At 41.7% G+C, this 21518-nt stretch overlaps 1 protein-coding gene across 1 annotated transcript in view; it reads right to left on the reverse strand.

The window, feature by feature from the left end:
- Positions 1 to 21518, reverse strand: part of LOC120993823 (dynein beta chain, flagellar outer arm-like) — a 585582-nt gene that overhangs the window by 509038 nt on the left and 55026 nt on the right. Inside the window, exons 15-21 of the mRNA XM_040422290.1 lie at positions 12018 to 12096; positions 10273 to 10398; positions 9484 to 9648; positions 8347 to 8582; positions 7001 to 7214; positions 4164 to 4334; positions 3620 to 3715 (exon numbers count right to left, since the gene is read on the reverse strand). Of these exons, the coding sequence (XP_040278224.1) occupies positions 3620 to 3715; positions 4164 to 4334; positions 7001 to 7214; positions 8347 to 8582; positions 9484 to 9648; positions 10273 to 10398; positions 12018 to 12096 (1087 nt within the window). The remainder of the gene's footprint in view (positions 1 to 3619; positions 3716 to 4163; positions 4335 to 7000; positions 7215 to 8346; positions 8583 to 9483; positions 9649 to 10272; positions 10399 to 12017; positions 12097 to 21518) is intronic.

A 21518-nucleotide genomic window follows, 5' to 3' on the forward strand; every position in this document is an offset into this window, starting at 1 on the left:
AGATACATGGAGCTAAAAACAACAATAAATTACTAATAGGAGTTTACTATAAACCACCTAATATACCAGAGTCCACAGAAAATCTACTACTAAATGACATAGACAAGGCGGCAAATCATAATGAGGTGCTTATTATGGGGGACTTCAACTACCCAGATATAGACTGGGAAACTGAAACTTGTATATCTCATAAAGGAAACAGATTCTTGGCAATAACCAAAGACAATTATCTCTCCCAACTGGTTCAGGACCCGACTAGAGGGACGGCCATACTGGACTTAGTATTAACCAATAGACCTGACAGAACAACAGACGTGCAGGTTGGGGGACACCTGGGAAATAGTGACCATAAAGTAATAACCTTCCAATTATCATTCAAAAGAGGGTTTCTACAGGGAGGAACAAAAATACCAAACTTCAAAAAAGCAAAATTTAGCCAACTAAGAGAGGCCATAGGCCTAACTAACTGGGACAAAGTCCTCAAAAATAAAAATACAGCCACAAAATGGGATATTTTTAAAAACATCCTAAAATCTCATTGTGAGAGGTACATACCGTATGGGAATAAAAGGTTAAGGAACAAAAAGAAACCAATGGGGATAAACAGAACTGTAAAGAAAGCAATAAATGACAAAAAGAAAGCATATAAAACACTAAAACAGGAGGGTGGCACGGAAGCACTGAAAAACTATAAGGAAAAAAACAGAACATGTAAAAAACAAATAAAAGTGGCCAAACTAGAGACCGAGAGATTAATTGCCAAAGAGAGTAAAACTAACCCTAAAATGTTCTTCAATTATATAAATGTTAAAAAGTATAAATCTGAAGGTGTCGGCCCTTTAAAGAGTAATGAGGGGGGATTCGCAGAGAGCGACGAGGAGAAAGCAAAGCTGTTAAATATTTTTTTCTCCAGTGTATTCACTGAGGAATATAAACTGTCAGATGAAATGCTGAATGTTGAAATAAATTCGCCATTAAAAGTGTCCTGTCTGACCCAGGAAGAAGTACAACAGCGACTTAAAAAGATCAAAATAGACAAATCGCCAGGACCGGATGGCATACACCCCCGTATCCTAAGGGAATTAAGTAATGTCATAGCCAGACCCTTATTTCTGATATTTGCGGACTCTATACTGACAGGGAATGTCCCACATGATTGGCGCATGGCAAATGTGGTGCCAATATTCAAAAAGGGTCCAAAAACAGAGCCTGGAAACTATAGGCCGGTAAGTTTAACATCTGTTGTGGGTAAACTGTTTGAAGGTTTTCTGAGAGATGCTATCTTAGAGCATCTTAACGGAAATAAGCAAATAACGCCATATCAGCATGGCTTCGTGAGGGATCGGTCATGTCAAACTAATTTAATCAGTTTCTATGAGGAGAAGTTCTAAACTTGACAGCGGCGAATCAATGGATGTCCTATATCTGGACTTCTCCAAAGCATTTGACACTGTACCACATAAAAGGTTAGTATATAAAATGAGAATGCTTGGACTGGGAGAAAACGTCTGTAAGTGGGTAAGTAACTGGCTGAGTGATAGAAAACAGAGGGTGGTTATTAACGGTACATACTCAGATTGGGTCACTGTCACTAGTGGAGTACCTCAGGGGTCAGTATTGGGCCCTATTCTCTTCAATATATTTATTAATGATCTTGTAGAAGGCTTGCATAGTAAAATATCAATTTTCGCAGATGACACTAAACTGTGTAAAGTAATTAACACTGAAGAGGACAGTATACTACTACAGAGGGATCTGGATAGATTGGAGGCTTGGGCAGATAAGTGGCAGATGAGGTTTAACACTGACAAATGTAAGGTTATGCACATGGGAAGAAATAATGCAAGTCACCCGTACATACTAAATGGTAAAACACTCGGTAACACTGACATGGAAAAGGATCTAGGAATTTTAATAAACAGCAAACTAAGCTGCAAAAAAGAGTGTCAGGCAGCTGCTGTCAAGGCCAATAAGATAATGTGTTGCATCAAAAGGGGCATTGATGCCCGTGATGAGAACATATTCCTACTACTTTACAAATCATTAGTCAGACCACACATGGAGTACTGTGTACAGTTCTGGGCTCCAGTGAACAAGGCAGACATAGCAGAGCTGGAGAGGGTCCAGAGTAGGGCAACTAAAGTAATAACTGGAATGGGGCAACTACAGTACCCTGAAAGATTATCAAAATTAGGGTTAACACTTTAGAAAAAAGACGACTGAGGGGAGATCTAATTAATATGTATAAATATATCAGGGGTCAGTACAGAGATCTATCCCATCATCTATTTATCCCCAGGACTGTGACTGTGACGAGGGGACATCCTCTGCGTCTGGAGGAAAGAATGTTTGTACACAAACATAGAAAAGGATTCTTTACGGTAAGAGCAGTGAGACTATGGAACTCTCTGCCTGAGGAGGTGGTGATGGTGAGTACAATAAAGGAATTCAAGAGGGGCCTGGATGTGTTTCTGGAGTGTAATAATATTACAGGCTATAGCTCCTAGAGAGGGGTCGTTGATCCAGGGAGTTATTCTGATTGCCTGATTGGAGTCGGGAAGGAATTTTTTATTCCCCTAAAGTGAGGAAAATTGGCTTCTACCTCACAGGTTTTTTTTTGCCTTCCTCTGGATCAACTTGCAGGATGACAGGCCGAACTGGATGGACAAATGTCTTTTTTCGGCCTTATGTACTATGTTACTATGTTACTATTGTTTCCAGGCAGCAGATCGCTGTTTAGACTGCATGAATTGCTGCCCAAAAATTATGATTGATGTTCCCGTATGAACGACAGCATCGCTTGTTCATCAGATGATTGGCGGCACATTTAGATGGCCAGGTTATCAGGAACGAGTTTAGGTCACTGAGTTTTAATATTGCACAGCAATAACCTAAGTAAATGAAAAATTCAGCTCAGCTATATATGCATCTGTATCAGTTGTGACTAGTTAATGCACTATTAGGGTACGACCAAATGGTGTGGTCATATTGTGGTTTCGATGCTACCGTACTGTGATTGAGTACAGCTCAGCAATACAAGACTCGGCGAGCTTTATTTAAAGTATTTAGTCAGTCTGTATTGTTAATGGCTGTGCGGTACCGTCGGGTGTTGCACGGCCATTAACAATGCAGACTGTCTTAACAGTGTGGTCCTCATCACTTCAATCAGAGCCCACTGCAGCTCGTATGACCTTGCCGTGTGATTGCACCCCAATGGATCAGATCTTCTCTCTGGTGTTTTCTTATTAGTAGTATCAATTTTAACATTCATAAAAGTTTATGAAGAAGATCTAAAGACCTAAAATGAAGAAGAGCTGAAAGAATTAGCAGAATACTTTTTGACTAATAAGTCCAATAAAGATTACAAAAAATCTCATCAAGAATACTCAGCTTGCGCATTAGTTTACTGACAAGGGATACACAATTTAAATAATGTATCATCCATTATTATTTTGGTGAATATTATAATTGGACTTATAGCATTGTTTATGTTAATATAATTAAATTGCTTTTTTTTTAACTATGCAGTAGAGTGGGGATGCAATTCATGGAGCAATACTGCCACCTGGTGGCAAAAACATGGCTGTGCAGGTCATATTTATATCATTACATTTCTCACCTGACACTCAATAACACCATTGTCCACTTGCTGTAGTATGTGGCCAACTAACTCCAAAGCGTCATCATCTTCTGACACATATACTTGATATCCTCCCTGAAATACAGTCATGGTTTACTTTTACTACAATGATTAATTAATATACTGTATATTGGATAATAATGTTTAATTGCCACATACTAAAACATTTTTGTGATTAAAGGGAATAATGAAATGAGATCTAGAAACAGTTCATAGTATATAGCACATGGTGGACAGATCATCTCACCTGGTAGAAAACTATGATTTAACATGTTCATCAATCTATGTGTTTAAGGCCAGATTAATTTACATGCTTGTACATAATCTATCTGCATTCAGGTGAGAAAACATTCAGACAGAAGTAATATAATATGAGTGTATGAGAGCAGAATATTTAGTGCAAAGACTGGAATATAATTCCAATAGGACAAAATAGGCAAAACCCCCCGAAACAAAACCATCCGGTTGCCATTAAGTATACAGCTGGATGTGGCCTTAATCATACTGTGTCGTTTTGTGTTACCTTAACTGTAGATGAAAGTCCCTTTATATGTGAACCTCTAAGGAGAAACATTTTAAGCCATTCCTCTATATTCTCGATCACACTTGTATCAGAAGTGCTTTTATCAAGTGGTGGATTAAAGGCGACTTCACCATTAATCAATTCAACGTCGATGCTAAGAGCAGGTACATACTGTGGGAGAGAAAAAACTTTTAGCTACATAATCATCCATCTAATAAATAAGCAACAGCATACTGTATGCATCTTCAGATCTTTTATTTCACTTGTAGTGGTAAGTGACTGGTCAAGTGGCCATTGAGAAAATGCCTCATTCATTACATGTTAATATTCACATAAGGAGTAAATATCTTAATACTACATGGCATGAATAGTGAGTCAATAACAGATCTGTCGATAACCCAGATGTCATCTTAAAGTAATCTCACTTCATATAAACATTTAAAGTGGAATATAACTAAGACTACTTTTACATATGTGTTAAAGCTATCTGGCTGGCTGTTCTGGCAGGGGAACAGCTGCCGGAGTTCACCATATCAAAAAATAGCCAGATACAGTACTATCATTCACCGCAGGAGCCCATTGACTATAATGAGACCCAGAAGGGATCCGGCTAGTTTCCACCATGAGTTGTATTGGAAGGGAGCAGTAGTGACTAATAAAACGTAACTTTTAATAAATAAATGGTAAAAAGTGTAAGGGAATAACATCAAAAGTCCCTAAAACATCAAGCCCCAAAAGAAAACTAAACAAAGAGTTCTAGTGGACCCAAAAAGTACCACGTACAAATGCTTGACCCTTAGTAGGGTGTATAGGGTGGACAGGTAAATTAGTAAGTAGTTCTTACCCGTCCGGAGCTTCAGTAGCGCATGGACGTGGCTTTGCATCAAAGTAGGTGTATAGTGGCTCTGTGGGACACAATACCGTGTTTGTCTAGTTTTTGTTATACTATATCATCTATTTATTTATTTTTATTTTTTTATTTGTTTTTTTTGGTGGCAGGTTTTTTAGTGTATTTAGCACAGTTCTCTTTCCCATTTAGCCTTACATATTTTTTGTAAGTGATAGGGTTGTGTAGGGTCCTGTAATAGGGTAAGGTTCCGGACGGGGGTGCTCTTTTCAGGGCGATGACTCCGTATTAGGAGGTCATTAGGGTCCGTTAGCCGAAGTAGGGTACACTAGAGTCAGAATAGTACCTGGCCCTCTGTTTTTATCCGCCAGGTGTGGCGTCAAGAGTGAACACAGCATCTACATTATCAAGATGATTGAATGACAACACATGCAAGTGTTTCCTGGGCCGTATCCATATCCTGCCAGCCAGATGGACTGATGTGCTGACAGAGGCACAACCTCAACAAGACAGAGCCACTATACACCTTCTTCGATGCAAAGCCACGTCCATGCGCTACTGAACCTCCGGACGGGTAAGAACTACTTACCAATTTACCTGTCCACCCTATACACCCTACTAAGGGTCAAGCATTTGTACGTGGTACTTTTTGGGTCCACTAGAACTCTTTGTTTGGTTTTCTTTTGGGGCTTGATGTTTTAGGGACTTTTGATGTTATTCCCTTACGCTTTTTACCATTTATTTATTAAAAGTTATGTTTTATTAGTCACTACTGCTCCCTTCCAATACAATTGTTGATTACAGTGTGGTAGACTGCGGGAGGTACACTCTGTACCACTGCAGAAGGGCACAATTTGCAGATTTGTTATTTCCAGCATGAGTACAGTCATTTGGCAGGACATTAACTAGTGAAAGTACCAGTTTTTGTAAAGCCGAATCACAACACTCATGGCGGAAACCGACTGGATCCCCACCAGGTCCCATTATAGTCAATGGAGTCTGGCGGTGCTCTGGCCCTATCCGGCTATGCTGGATACAATGAACTCTGGCAGACTGTTCCTCTCCAGAAACAGCCTGCCGGATTTACCGCATATGTGAAAGTAGCCTGACAGAGGGATGTTCAATAAAAGTAAGGACTCGTTGTGCCACAACAAAAAATTCTACATTTTACAAACCAGCACCTGGATCTGAGTACTTTTGTAATAGCATGTAATGAAAAACTTAGTATAGCCACTAAGGGCGTCATTTATCAGGCGTATTTCAGGCGCAGATTGCGGCGCAATGGTTAGTTGCTCTGGAATCTGGGACTTTACCAGGCTAAAGCCAGGTCAAAAATTGTGGGCATGGCGTGGGCCGGCCCGTCCCATTTACCATTTTCTACGCCTGTTTTAGGCATAGAAAATGGTCTAAATGTAATACAGCAAGGAAGTTGTCTTATATTTAGAACTGGCGCTGGAGGCTTCGAAGTTATGAACAGGCCAGCGTCTCTTCGTAACTTTGGCGGATCCACCACCAGCTTCGGGGTTTATTAAGACCGGAGTCTAAAACTCCGGTCTTAATAAATGTGCCCCTAAGTTATTAAACAAATTCTATCTGTATAGTACCACCTGCTATTTTTTCTTTTCCCTATTTCTCTGTCCATCTCATTGAGGTGGACGCACATGCTCATTTTCATCCTTCAACTGCCACCAGCCATATCTCCTGTTAGATGCTGTGACAGTTACAAGTAGTGAGCTGCAGAAAAAAGCACATATCCTCTGAGAAAGGACACGCCCCTGACCTGTAGCAGAAAGGACACAGACCCTCAGCTTTCAGCTTGAAATAAATCTAACAGAGCAATAGGATCATTAAAAGGGTATCTCTGGATCCATGTGAGGTACAGGGCTGAAGTGCTGATTCTAGCTTTCTTAGAGATTTGTTGTGTGCTATATGATGTCTTAGTTTCATTTTTTTACATCAATCATAACATAACCCCTTTAATTCTTCTTACATGGTAGTCCAGCAATGTATTTAGCAGTGCAGCCAGGCTAGATATAGTAACTTTCTTTAGACCTTGCAGAACGATGGCATCAATGTGCATAATGAATTCCTGCCATGCAGGTGATGCTTCACTAATACAACACGCTGTAAAGGACTGCTGAACAAGGGTGTGAATTTTTTGTCCATCAGGAAAGAGTAACGCTTCCAGCTCATATTCAATTTTCCTAAAAGCACATAAAACAATTGATTGTCAACATAATTTATAATTTACGTAAACGTAAGATTTGTAAATGCTTTCACATATCAGTAGTGTGATCGTGCCTATTGTGACACACTGAGGGGTTGTGTCTGGCAAGGCAGGTATTTTCCTCCCAGCATGTGCTGCTGGGCTGATTTCCAGCCAGGTGAGGTCAAATACCAGACCGGAGTTTAAGTGCCGTTCCGGGTTTTGGCAGCACCTGGCTGTCCCTAAATAGGCAGCTGGGCTCAGCAGAGATGTCTCTGTTTTTGGGGATCTGAGGCTTTGTGCCGTGCTGGAGGGCTGAGAGCCGCACACTGGGGAAACAGGCCCCCTAAAGCCTGCTGTGGACTACTGGAGGCAGAACTGCCAGCAAGATGACTTGTGTTATATGAACTTTCCTTTGTGTGTGAATTAACACCAAGACTGCAAAGTTACGTGCTGTTTTGTGCAAATGCCTCAAATGTGAATAAACACTGAAGTTTTTAGTTAAGAACTTGTATTTTGCCTCTGTACTGCGCCCGCTTACCCTATCTACCAGAGCGAAACCCCACACTATATACAACTTCAAATTACTTCTCTTATGCAGGGACAGCCACCAGACAGTAGCATCCTGCTGCTTTATAACTTTTGGCATGGAGTTATATAACCTCCATGTAGTGTTGTATGATACTGTTCAGGATGATTCTATGGAAGAGTACCTACAGACTATGATCACACTTTGGGGTACACACCAAGAAAACTTCTTGCGCATACCCTGAATGTAGACATAGACCCCTTTGGACTGTGGTACTATGCCCTGCCATACTTTTTTTTTACTGTATAGAAAACAACAGACTGCACTAGCTTAGCGCAGAAACACATACAGCATGTGATATAGCATGCCACATTTTTTAAACTGCAGGCATACACAGATACAGGAAGCCCTATTACAACTTTATGCAACAAAGAGCCATAATACGGCCATGTGCATAAAGCCTTAAAGAGAGTGTGTATGTGCCTTTCTATATCTGAATGTTAATCTGTCAATAATGTTGTGATTTCGTTGAAACTATAGTTAATTATTACAGAAGTACTATATAAAGCACATGAACATTTTGTATATAAAGGTGACATACTTTTGCTCGGATATTAATTCACTGATAGAATAGCTCCTGTGGGATTCCCGGCATGTAAAAACATCAAGATTTGCTGTGCACCATGCTGCAGTGATCTCGCTAATGGATTTGTAATTATTTGTAACAATACTGAAGTTCTTATAGAGGTCTGTACAAATGTAGGAAGTTGCAAGTTCAGTATAATCCATGCTCTCATCCATGCTCCAAGTGAAAACGTTCATTCCATCTTTCAAAATCTAGTGGGAAAAAACAACAATGGTGAAATTATAGTAACATAGTTTATAAGGCTGAAAAAATACATTTGTTCATCCAGTTCAACCTGATATCCTGCAACAACAAAAAAAAAAAAGCAACAAAAAAAAAAACCCTGTGAGGTAGAAGACAATTTTTTTCACTTTAGGGGAAAAAAATTCCTTCCCGACTCCAATCAGGCAATCAGAATATCTGCAAGCACCAGTTTTTGTACAGTCGAATCCCGACACTCATGGCGGAAACCGACTGGATCCCCACCAGGTCCCATTATAGCCAATGGGGTCTGGCGGTGCTTTGGCAATATCCAGCTATGTTGGATACAATTGATCCACTTATAGTAGTAAAAGTAAAATTAATTTGTAAAAGGTTATGCTTTTCAGATCATCAGGCGGGGATTGTTTGCCTAGAGTACTATAGATACTAAAGGCCAACAAAACTCATGAAATATAAGGATACCGCCACACAAGACAGATATTCTGCCGTGGACTTTGCCGTGATTCTTTGTCAGCCTATGTCAAATCTGCAACAAAATCTGCAAGTGTTACATGCAGATTTAGGATTGATCTTGTTGCGGATTTTTGGTTTGCAAAGGGTGATATCTGCAGCATAAATTGATATCCTGTGGATTTAAAATCTGTACTGCAGGTCAATTTCTAATGCAGAATTGGCATGTAGATAAGATTTTGGAAATTTGAAAATCATCTACTTTGCTGGTACTGAAATTGCGGGCAGAAAAATCTGCAGCATATCAGCCATGTGTGAATGTACCTTTATTGTTCAGCTGCTGAGAAGTCTCAGGATACCCTGTGACACTCCAGGATCTGGAGAGTCACAGATTCCAACAGCTCTTCTGATGTGGTTAATACCATAGCATGTACACTATACCTCAGAGATCTTCAGTAATTTCTTCTCAAACAGCGCCCTCTGGTGATGAGAAATTGTTTTTAGCACTTCATTGTACTTGGATGCCACCATTTCCAAGCGAGTACAAAGCACTTTAAACCTGTTGTTATTCATATGGCTGATAAGACATCCAATTGATTCAGGGAGCTAAAAATAAAGAAGACAAAATATTGTTAAATGTTCCAAATTTTATATTTAATTTAGCACATTATGTGCCAACAGATCCTATGCAGACCTACGAGCCTCCATGGTTACAAACTAATAGCAAACCCAGTGTTTAGTGTGATCCTGCTGTCAAGTTTACTCCCTTTGTATTGCCCCCCTCCTCTACTGTCTGTAGGTTAACAAGAAACAGGTCTGATGGAGGAGACTATAACACGCTGGTTCAGATTACACACATGGTAATCATGGTGAACAGATATACTTTGAACGTGTAACTCCAATTAGAAGTACGTAATGTCTCCTGAGAATGTATGAATTACAACAGATGGTTACATGAAGCCTGACTTGTTCTATACTAATATGAAAGTTAAAGGGGGAATCCGGTTACATAAAAAGCTGTATCTTTTGTAAATGGAAATTAATAAATATAATATACAGATAACCCCCACCCATACACATCAGAATGTTGAGTGATCCCTCCAAAATGAGTTTGTCCACACTGATATTCGAATTATTATTGCCTAGATCCGATGACAGGCGGACACCACTGAATGGCTTCCTCTATTAAAGACATATTTGCACACATAAAGTATAATCAATATTCTCTACCATCAACGTGAATGGAGGTTTCAGAAAGTACTCTGCCTCACGTAGGTAGACCAGCAGATCGGAGTTAAGATTGACCTCTATTGCGTACAGATATTCTACAGGATCATGGCTTGAAGCAGAGGACTTCTGGAATACAAAATAAAGAAAATAAAACTAGTGCACATATTAAGTACAACATAAAATAATGAAATATATAGGTTTATGTGGAAACATTCAGTACAACTTGCAATTCATTTAGACCTGTGCTCTGGCTATGCTCTGTCTATGTTTAGGAGTCATGTGCTCAGTCCAGTCAGTGACTGACCGATAACTCTGCATGAATAAGCATACATTAAAGGGGTTGAACCTGGACATACACAGAATTTCACCCAGGCAGCCCCCCTGACAAGAGCATTGGAGCAGTTCATGCAGTTCAAGGCATTTTGTGGAGTTCCTGTGACGAACCTTCAGGCTGCCAGGCAGAGGCTTCCGCCTAAAAGTGAGCCCGGTGACGTCACAGGCAGTGATGGGCGGGCTTTAATGCTGCCCTAGCCTGTAAAACGGCTAGGGCAGCGCTAAAGCCCGCCCATCAGAGCCGGTGACATCACCGAACACACTGCCGGGTGGAAGCCTCCGCCCGGCAGTGCGTTATAGTAAATAAAAGAGCATGATCCTGCTTAGGGCAAGGGAGAGCATCGGAGCATGAACTGCTCCAATGCTTAAGTCATGGGGGCTGCCTAGGTGAGATTATGTGTATGTCCGGGTTCAGCTCTGAACCTGAACAACCCCTTTAAAGGCTCTCAATCACCGAGTTACACTGACTGCTTACATGAATTCTAAGCAAAGCACGTGGAGAGGTTCAAATTAAAAAATGACATTTTTACTGAATCTCCCATAAAATTATAAATCAATCTGCTCAGCACCTCCTGCTCTATAATATGCTGCCTGCAGATTGCGCTGGATTTTCATTGTAACAGGTTCCCTTTAAAGCATTGATCTTTGAGACTAGACCCCTGGAACCCAGACTGATGCTGAGTGCAGGCTTGTTCTAGTCCCAGGCAATGGTGGGTAAGGACATACAAACGCATGAATGGGAGTTACATAAAGTTGAAAGCATCATAAAGGTTCTTTTATGTGGGAACCTTTTTAAGGCTAAGTTTACATTGGCTTTGTGCTCTCTGTATTTCTGTTCTGCCAGGAGAACAGAAAAATGAGAAGAAACAGATCGGCTTTATTTTGAGCATCCATTGTGCTCAGTTTTTGTCAGCTGCGTCATTTGTGCCAGATTATTTCTGATGGGTGAAAAACTACAACAGATGCTAGGTTCACATATGTGGTGGAGGTTTCGGCAGGAGCCTCTGACATGGATACTGGCAACAAAAAAAGGGACGAGACACCACTGCATGCAGCTGTATTTTGCCAGTATGTCAGTGTCAATGTTTAAAACCAGAGTCAATGGGATCCATCAGGTGCCAGCGGTGTTCGGCATACGCTGGATCTAGCAATTCCAGTTTTTTTTTTCCAGAAAAGAATACTGAAATTTCTACATATAGGAACTTAGATAGGACTTGTAAAAATAAACGAAACCTGACAGAACTGACATAAACTGAGCACAAATGATGGTCAAAATAATCCATTCAAACAAATGGGGATCAAAACGTGTGAGTTTATTTCCATTTTACTGCTCCTCCGGCAGAGGAGAAATACAGAAAACACAATAAGGATGTGAACATAGTAGCAGAAGTTTCTGAAGATGTCATACTTACAAGTAATGGAAGTTTTAACGAGTCATTCAGTTCTTTGTTCACAGCAGACAGCCAAGATGTCACCAGTTTGTTCTCAAATCTTTCACATTGACATAAGTAAAGGTAAAACAAAGGTTAAGACAGGAAAGTGGTGAGCTTGTGGTGAGCAAATACTTTGTCACAATTTGCAATTTTCTTAAAGGGGTTGGCCACTCTCCATGTATTTGCTACTACTGTGTTTTCTATTATCTGAAGCCACGCCCCCTGAGCCGCTCTGCCCTGCAGCCGAATTTGTCCATGGCTGCACGCGACATGGAGGAGCTTCACAACAAGCTCGTCCATGCCAGATCATCTGTGCAGTCTATCTGCGCCTGCGCTCTTCTCCCTCATCTGTAAGAGCAGAGCATGTACACAGTCTGTCCCTTTCACTGATGACTTCGTAGTCTATAAGAGATCAGCAGCTAGTGGAGAAGGAGGACAAGCACTTCCCTGAAGTTCCCTGCCATAAAACCCTCCTGAGCCCCTGTATACAGAAGGCACTTGTATAAATTTGTATAGTATATAGAAATAGGGAACTGTGGAATTGACATATATATATATATATATATATATATATACACATATTATGTGTGTATATGCAGCATATATATATATATATATATCTTATGTGTTTTGTGGGGTTTCGCTCTGGTAAATAGGGTACGCGGACGCAGTACAGTGGCAAAAGACAAGTTCTTAACGCAAGACTTCAGTGTTTATTCACACTTGAGGCAAATGTACAAAACAATGCGTTACTTTGCAGTCTTGGTGTTCACACACAATGGAAAATACATCTTGGTGTTACTTCACACAAATTGTAAAGTTCATATAAGACAAGTCACCTTGATGTCAGTTCTGCCTTCAGCAGTCCACGGCAGGCTTTAGGGGGCCTGTTTCCTCGGCCTAAGGGTCTCAGCCCTCCAACCTGGCACCAAGCCTGAGATCCCAACACAGAGATCCTGCTGCTGAGCCCAGCTGCCTATTTAAGGACAGCCAGGTGCTGCCAAAAACCCGGACCAGCAATTAAAATCCAGTCTGGTATTTGACCCCACCTGGCTGCAAATCAGCCAAGCAGCACACGCTGGGAGGAAAATACTTGTTTTCCCAGACCATTCCCCTCACTGTGTCACAGTATATACAGTTAAAACCAGAAGTTTACATACACTATATAAAAAGACACATATGCATGTTTTTCTAAATATCTGACATGAAATCAGAATAAACCTTTCCTGTTTTTGGTCCATTAGGATTACCATAATTATTATTATTTGCCAAATGCCAGAATAATGAGACAGAGAGACTGTTTTAAGGCATTTTTATTACTTTCGGCAATGTCAAAAGTTTACATACACTAAGATTACTATGCCTTTAAAGGATAACTGTCTTATTTTTTATTTATTTGTTAGTTTATTAGAGCTAGGCATGTATACCTAAGTTAGTCTGTCAATGATTGCCAAAATATCTTTCATTAATGTCCCTTTCCACTGTTCCCTTAAAAGACAGTTGCTATGGCTTGTCTGTCTCTGGCTAAGAAGACAGGAAGTCGGAGGGGCGGTCCTTCACACTGCATGGCTGCATTAGGCTTCAGAGTGAGGAGGCGTGTCTCTCAGTAATCCAATCTGATTGGCTGGCAGGAAGCTGCTGGCTATAGCAAGTTTGTATGTGACCTGAGGGAATGCAGTTTTGGCCTCAGAACTGGCAGAGGAGCCATCTTGAGAAGATCCTCATAATGTAGGATTCAAAAGTGCCGTAACTAAGGGGGAAAGCTCAAGGAAAAAAGTGGTAAGTGAAGAAACTAAAGATTGCTTTATGCATAATGCTGCAGCAGCAATAACATCTGCAAAAAATTATTTTTTGATGAAAATATGACAGTTATCCTTTAAACAATTCTGGACTGCCCATATAATGATGTCATGTGTTTGGAAGCTTCTGTTAGGTTTGTTGGCAACATCTGAATTATTTAGAGACACACCTGTGGACGTATTTAAAGGGAACCTGTCATGTGGATATTTGATTATAATCGAACTAATTATATACAATCATTAACTACTAAAAAGTGCCTTAGATGTATTCACTTACTGGTGTGACAGATGGTTACCTCTTAATATACACACAAAGATGCCACATGCCGCATGCTAATGAGCTGATTTGAGTCCAGCGTGATGTCATTGAGTCCAGCGTTTATTTAATTAACAGCTATAGCCACTCCCCTGCCCACCTGCTGCTGATTCATATGGAAAATAACTGTCAATCAGCAGCAGGTAGGCAGGGAGAGTCAGGAGATCATGAATATTCAGGACTCATCATTATGAGCTGGAGCTTTTCAATACAAGATGTTGGCAGATTGACTGGGTCAATTAAAGAAAGTGACCCAACATTTTGCTAAGAGAATCAGTCACTTATTTATGTTGCCCTTAGTTAGGACACCATAAAACTGGTGACAGGTTCCCTTTAAATGCACTCCTGAAACACACTGCTTGTGTGTGTAGCATCATGGGAAAGTCTAAAGAAATCAGCCAAGATATCAGGAAAATAATTGTGGACTTGCACAAGTCTGGCTCAACCTTGGGTTCAATTTCAAGATACCTGAAGGAGCAATTATACGCAAGTACAAACAAGATGGGAATGTCCAGCCATCATACCGCTCAGAAAGGAGACGGGTTCTGTGTCCCAGAGATAAACATGCTTTGGTCCGACATGTGCATATCAACCCAAGAACAAAAGCAAAAAACCCTTGTGAAGATGATGGCGGAAGCTGGTAAGATTGTGTCAATATCCACAGTGAAACGAGTACTGTATCAACATGGGCTGAAAGGCCACTCTGCCAGGAAGAAGCCATTACTCCACAAGAAACATAAAAAAGCCAGATTAATGTTTGCAAATGCACACAGGAACAAAGACCTCATTTTTGGAGACATGTCCTGTGGTCTGACGAAACTAAAATTTAACTTTTTGGCCATCATAACGTTTAGAGGAAAAAGGGAGAAGCTTGGAAGCCTAAGAACACTATCCCAACTGTGAAACACGGTGGTGGCAGCATCATGTTGTGGGGTTGTTTTGCTGCAGGTGGGACTGGTGCACTTCACAAAATAGATGACATCATGAGGAAAGATTATGTGGAAATACTGAAGCAACATCTTAATACATCAGCCAGAAAGTTAAAGCTTGGGCGGAAATGGGTCTTCCAAATAGACAATGACCTGAAGCATACTACCAAACTGGTTACAAAGTGGCTTAAGGATAACAAAGTCAATGTTTTGGCCATCACAAAGCCCTGATCTCAATTCTCTAAAAAAAATTATGGGCAAAGCTTAAAAGGCAGGGGCGAGCAAGGCGACCAACAAACATGGCTCAGTTACACTAGTTTTGCCAGGAGGAATGGGCCCAAATTCTGACCAACTATCGTGAGAAGCTTGTGGAAGGATATCCAAAACGTTTGACCCAAGTCATACAGTTTAAGGGCAATGGTACCAAATATTAATGAAATATGTAAACGTTTGACTTTGCAGAAAGTTATAAAAATGCCTTAAAACATTCTCTCTCTCTCATTATTTTGGCATTTGGCAAATAATATTAATTATGGTAATCCTAATTGACTAAAAACAGGAAAGGTTTATTCTAATTTCATGTCAGATATTGCGAAAAACATGCATATGTGTCTTTTTATATAGTGTATGTAAACTTCTGGTTTTAACTGTGTATATATACACTGCTCAAAAAAATAAAGGGAACACAAAAATAACACATCCTAGATCTGAATTAATTAAATATTTTTCTGAAATACTTTGTTCTTTACATAGTTGAATGTGCTGACAACAAAATCACACAAAAAAAAAAAAATGGTAATCAAGTTTTTTAACCCATGGAGGTCTGGATTTGGAGTTACACTCAAAATTAAAGTGGAAAAACAAACTACAGGCTGATCCAACTTTGATGTAATGTCCTTAACCTCTTGAGGACACATGACGTACCGGTACGTCATGATGTCCTGGTACTTAAGGACACATGACGTACCGGTACGTCATGAATGGTTCCGATCACCGCCCCTCGGCGGGCGGTGATCGGAACCCGGTGCCTGCTCAAATCATTGAGCAGGCACCTGGGGCAAATGCGCCGGGGGGTCCTGTGACCCCCCCCCCCCCCCATGTCGGCGATCGCGGAAAACCGCAGGTCAATTCAGACCTGCGGTTTTCTGCGTTTCCGGGATATTCGGGTCTCTGAAGACCCGATAACCCGGAACAGGATGGTGATGGTGGTGTGATTTCACTCCACCAATCACCATCCAGCGATCCTGAGTGGTGATGGTGACATCACCGCTCAGGATCGCTTTCTGATTGGTCTGTGGGCGGTCCGGCGGCAGATTCAAAAGAGGCAGGCGCTCCTCTCCTCCTCCTTTTGTGTTCCGGAGCCGGAGGAGAGAGGAGCTGCCTGCACGTGTGTCTGCCATCGCTGCCAGCACCCCCAGGACCCGATCTGTGCCCCAGCACCCCCCATCAGGTACATAGGGACAGCACAGGGAAAGTTTGGTTTAGGCAGGGAAAAAAAAGGGAAAGTTAGTTTCTGAACTTTTCAGAACTTTGATTGCATCACCCTAAGTTAGGGTGTCTGGGGTCCACAGCACAGCTGTGTGACCCTAGACCCCCCAGGGGTGCTGCCACTTGCCCCCCCCCCCCCCCACCTTTTTTGGGGTGCATTTTTTCCTTTTCTTTTTTTTCTTTTTTGGTGTACGCTGACTGTGGCCGGCACTTAGTGTCCGGCCACTGTTAGCGCATCGCACACCCCACCGCTGATCAACTTCGGACGGTTGATCAGCGGTTTTGAATTTTTTTTTTTACATTTTTTGCCCTTTTTTTAGTTAGTTGTTGTTTTTTTTTCTGTTAGTTTTAGGGTGAGTTCGTGAACACCCGTGCCCACACGCACACAAAATAAAGAGTTACACACACGCACATATACACGCAGACACACACTCCCCTATGGCCCGCCGGATGTTCTCGGCCGAGGAGGCATACGCCCAGCTTGCCTCCGACTCCGAGAGTCCCAGTGAGGACAAGGATGACCCCACTTTCCTGTTGTCATCCGCGTCCTCCTCATCATCTAGCGATGATGATGAGCCCCCAAGGCGGCGGAGACGCCGCCAGGCGGAGCAAGGGGACCGCCATGTTAGGGACCCTGTGGCCCAGCCTAGTACGAGCAGCTCTGGGGCTCGTACTGGTTTCCCGGCCCACCAGTTAAATCCACCGGAGCACCCTGCCGGTGAACTTGTCTGGTGTAGCCCAGAGCGATACAAGCCCGTGATTCCTGATTTTGTAGGCCAATCAGGAATCCAGATTTCCACAGTGGGCTACACTGAATATGACTTTTTTCGTCATTTTTTCAGTGACCCACTGGTAAATCTGATGGTGGAGCAGACGAATCTGTACGCCCAACAGTTCGTCGCTCAACACCCGGGCTCCTTTTTGGCCAGGCCCGGTGGCTGGACGCCGGTCAGTGCAGCCGAAATGAGGACATTTTGGGGCCTCGTGCTGCATATGGGCCTGGTCAAGAAACCCAGTGTCAGGCTGTACTGGAGTGGGGACGTCCTATACCAGACCCCACTTTACAGTACAGCCATGACACGCTCCCAGTTTGAGGCCATCCGGAAATGTCTGCATTATTCCGATAATGCAGCATGTCCCCCCCGAGGTGATCCTGCCCATGACCGTCTGTATAAGATACGGCCGGTCATCGATCACTTTGGGGCCAAATTCATGGAGGCCTATGTACCTGGAAGGGAGGTCGCAGTTGATGAGTCTCTCATTGCGTTCAAGGGGGGACTCATTTTCCGCCAGTATCTGCCCTCCAAGCGGGCGAGGTATGGCATGAAGCTATACAAAATTTGTGAGAGTACCTCAGGGTACACTTACAAATTTCGTATATACGAGGGGCGAGATTCCCGGATTCAACCCCCAGAATGTCCCCCCACTCTGGGTGTTACCGGGAAACTTGTGTGGGACCTTATGTACCCACTGCTGGATAAGGGTTACCACCTGTACGTGGATAACTTTTATACCAGTATCCCCTTGTTCCAGTCCCTTGCCGCCAGATCCACGTTCGCTTGTGAGACCGTTCGGAAAAATCAACGCGGCCTCCCTGCCCTCCCCCTCCAGGTACCTATCCCCAGGGGTGAGACCCGTGCCCTTACCACTGGAAACCTGTTGCTGGTCAGGTATAAGGACAAGAGGGATGTCCTTATGCTGTCCACAATTCATGGTACGGCATCACCCCTGTCCCTGTGCGAGGTACCGCGGCAACGGTCCTCAAGCCCGATTGTATCGTCGCCTACAATCGGTATATGGGAGGAGTTGATCTCTCGGATCAAGTCCTCAAGCCATATAACGCCATGCGCAAAACCCGGGCATGGTACAAAAAAGTTGCGGTCTACTTGGTGCAGGTTGCCATGTACAACTCTTTTGTACTATCCCGAAGCGCTGGCAGCACAGGGACATTCCTCCAGTTCTATGAGGCAGTCCTCATGGCCCTGATCTTTTCGGACCGGGAAAGAGCAGGCCGGAGTACCTCGGGAACTGTAGGTGCCCGGATCGTCCCTGGCCAACACTTTCCAGGTGTGGTCCCCCATACTGGAAAGAAGGGACGAACCCAAAAAAGGTGCAGAGTGTGTCACAGGAGGGGGATACGGAAGGACACCACTACTCAATGTGACACGTGCCCCGATCATCCGGGCCTCTGCATTGACGGTTGCTTCAGGGAGTATCACACTTCCATGGAGTACTAAATTTATATCCCAATTTAGCACTGACATCGGATAAAAAAACTGGTTCTCAGACTTGAGACACCCAAAAAAAACGAAAATAATTTATTAAAAGTAGACATATTAGGTATCGCCGCGTCGGTAATAATCTCCTCTATAAAAATACCCCATGACCTAACCCCCCAGATTAACACGGTCAAGGGAAAAAAAAAAAAGTTGCACCTTACATAACAAAAAGTTTAATAGCAAGCGATCATAAAGTCATATAGCCCCAAAAATAGTGCCAATAAAACCGTCCGCTCGTCCCGCAAAAAATGAGCCCCCACATAAGATAATCGGATAAAAAAATATATATATATGACACCTAGACTTTAGAGATACAAAATTGTTTTTTTGTATCAATAAGGATAATATAGTCTAAAACCCAAATAAATGTAAAAAAAGTAGACTTATTAGGAATTGCCGCGTCCGTAAGAATCTCCTCTATAAAAATACGCCATGATCCAACCCCCCAGATTAACACGGTCAAAAAAAAAAAGTTGCAAAAAAAGATTTTTTTTGTCACTAAACATAACAAAAAATTTAATAGCAAGCGATAAAAAAGTCATATAGCCCCCAAAATAGTGCCATTAAAACCGGCCGCTCGTCCCGCAAAAAATGAGCCCCCACATAAGATAATCGGATAAAAAATAAATAAAAAAATGACACCTAGACTTTAGAGATACAAAAATTTTATTTTTGTATCAAAAAGGATAATATGGTCAAAAACCTAAATAATTGTAAAAAAAAAAAAGTAGACTTATTAGGTATCGCCGCATCCGTAAGAATCTCCTCTATAAAAATATCCCATGACCTAGCCCCCCAGATTAACACGGTTAAAAAAGAAATTAAAAAACGGTGCCAAAAACACAATTTTTGGAACTTTTCCATTTCAATCCGTTTTTTTCGGTAACAAGACAAGGGTTAACAACCAAACAAAAGTTAATATTTATTACCCTGATACTGCAGTTTACAGAAATGCCACATTTGTGGTCGTAAACTGCTGTATCAGTAAAAGGGAGGCCGCAAAAGGAAAGGACCGACATGGTTTCTGGAAGGCTGATTTTGATGGCCTTTTTTATTGACACCATGTCCCTTTTGAAGCCCCCCTGATGCCCCCCTAGAGTAAAAACTCCCTAAAAGTGAACCCATCTAAGAAACTACACCCCTCAAGGTATTCAAAACTGATTATACAAACTTTATTAACCCTTTAGGTGTTCCTCAACAGTTAATGGCAAATGGAGATGGAATTTCAGAATTTCAATTTTTGGTAACCTTGCCTCACAAAAATGTAATATAGAGCAACCAAAAATCATATGTACCCTAAAAATAGTCCCCCAAAAAATGCCACCTTATCCCGTAGTTTCCAAAATGGGGTCACTTTTAGGGAGTTTCGACTCATGGGGTGCATCAGGAGGGTTAAAAACAGGACACGGTGTAAATAAACCGGTCCATAAAAATCAGCCCTCCAAAAACCAAACGGCGCACCTTTCACTCTACGCCCCGCTGTGTGGCCGTACAGTAGTTTACGGACACATATTGGCTGTTTCTGTAAACGGCAGAGTCAGGGCAATAAAAATACAGTCTTCTTTGGCTGTTAACCCTTGCTTTGTTAGTGGAAAAAATGGGTTAAAATGGAAAATAAGGCAAAAAAATGAAATTTTCTAATTTCATCCCCATTTGCCAATAACTCTTGTGCAACACCTAAAGGGTTACCGACGTATGTAAAATCAGTTTTGAATACCTTGAGGGGTGTACTTTCTTAGATGGGGTCACTTTTAGGGAGTTTCTACTCCAGGGGTGCATCAGGGGGGTTGAAACAGGACACGGTGTAAATAAACCGGTCCATAAAAATCAGCCCTCCAAAAACCAAACGGCGCACCTTTCACTCTACGCCCCGCTGTGTGGCCGTACAGTAGTTTACGGCCACATATTGGGTGTTTCTGTAAACGGCAGAGTCAGGGCAATAAAAATACAGTCTTGTTTGACTGTTAACCCTTGTTTTGTTAGTGGAAAAAATGGGTTAAAATGGAAAATTATACAAAAAAATGAAATTCTCAAATTTCATCCCCATTTGCCAATAACTCTTGTGCAACACCTAAAGGGTTAACAACGTATGTAAAATCAGTTTTGAATACCTTGAGGGGTGTAGTTTCTTAGATGGGGTCATTTTTGGGCGGTTTCTATTATGTAAGCCTCGCAAAGTGACTTCAGACCTGAACTGGTCCCTAAAAATTGAGTTTTTGTAAATTTCTGAAAAATTTCAAGATTTGCTTCTAAACTTCTAAGCCTTGTAACATCCCCAAAAAATAAAATATCATTCCCAAAACAATTCAAACATGAAGTAGACATATGGGGAATGTAAAGTCATCACAATTTTTGGGGGTATTACTATGTATTACAGAAGCAGAGAAACTGAAACTTTGAAATTTGCAAATTTTTCCAATTTTTTGGTAAATTAGGTATTATTTTGTGCAAAAAAAAATATTTTTTTGACTTCATTTTACCAGTGTCATGAAGTACAATATGTGACGAAAAAACAATCTCACAACGGCCTGGATAAGTCAAAGCGTTTTAAAGTTATCAGCACTTAAAGTGACAGTGGTCAGATTTTCAAAAAATGGCCTGGTCCTTAAGGTGAAATAAGGCTGTGTCCCTATGGGGTTAAAACAAGTCAAAATGAGGCTCAGTAGTGT

Source organism: Bufo bufo, chromosome 3, assembly GCF_905171765.1.
Source record: "Bufo bufo chromosome 3, aBufBuf1.1, whole genome shotgun sequence".
In the NCBI taxonomy this organism is placed as follows: Eukaryota; Metazoa; Chordata; class Amphibia; order Anura; family Bufonidae; genus Bufo; species Bufo bufo.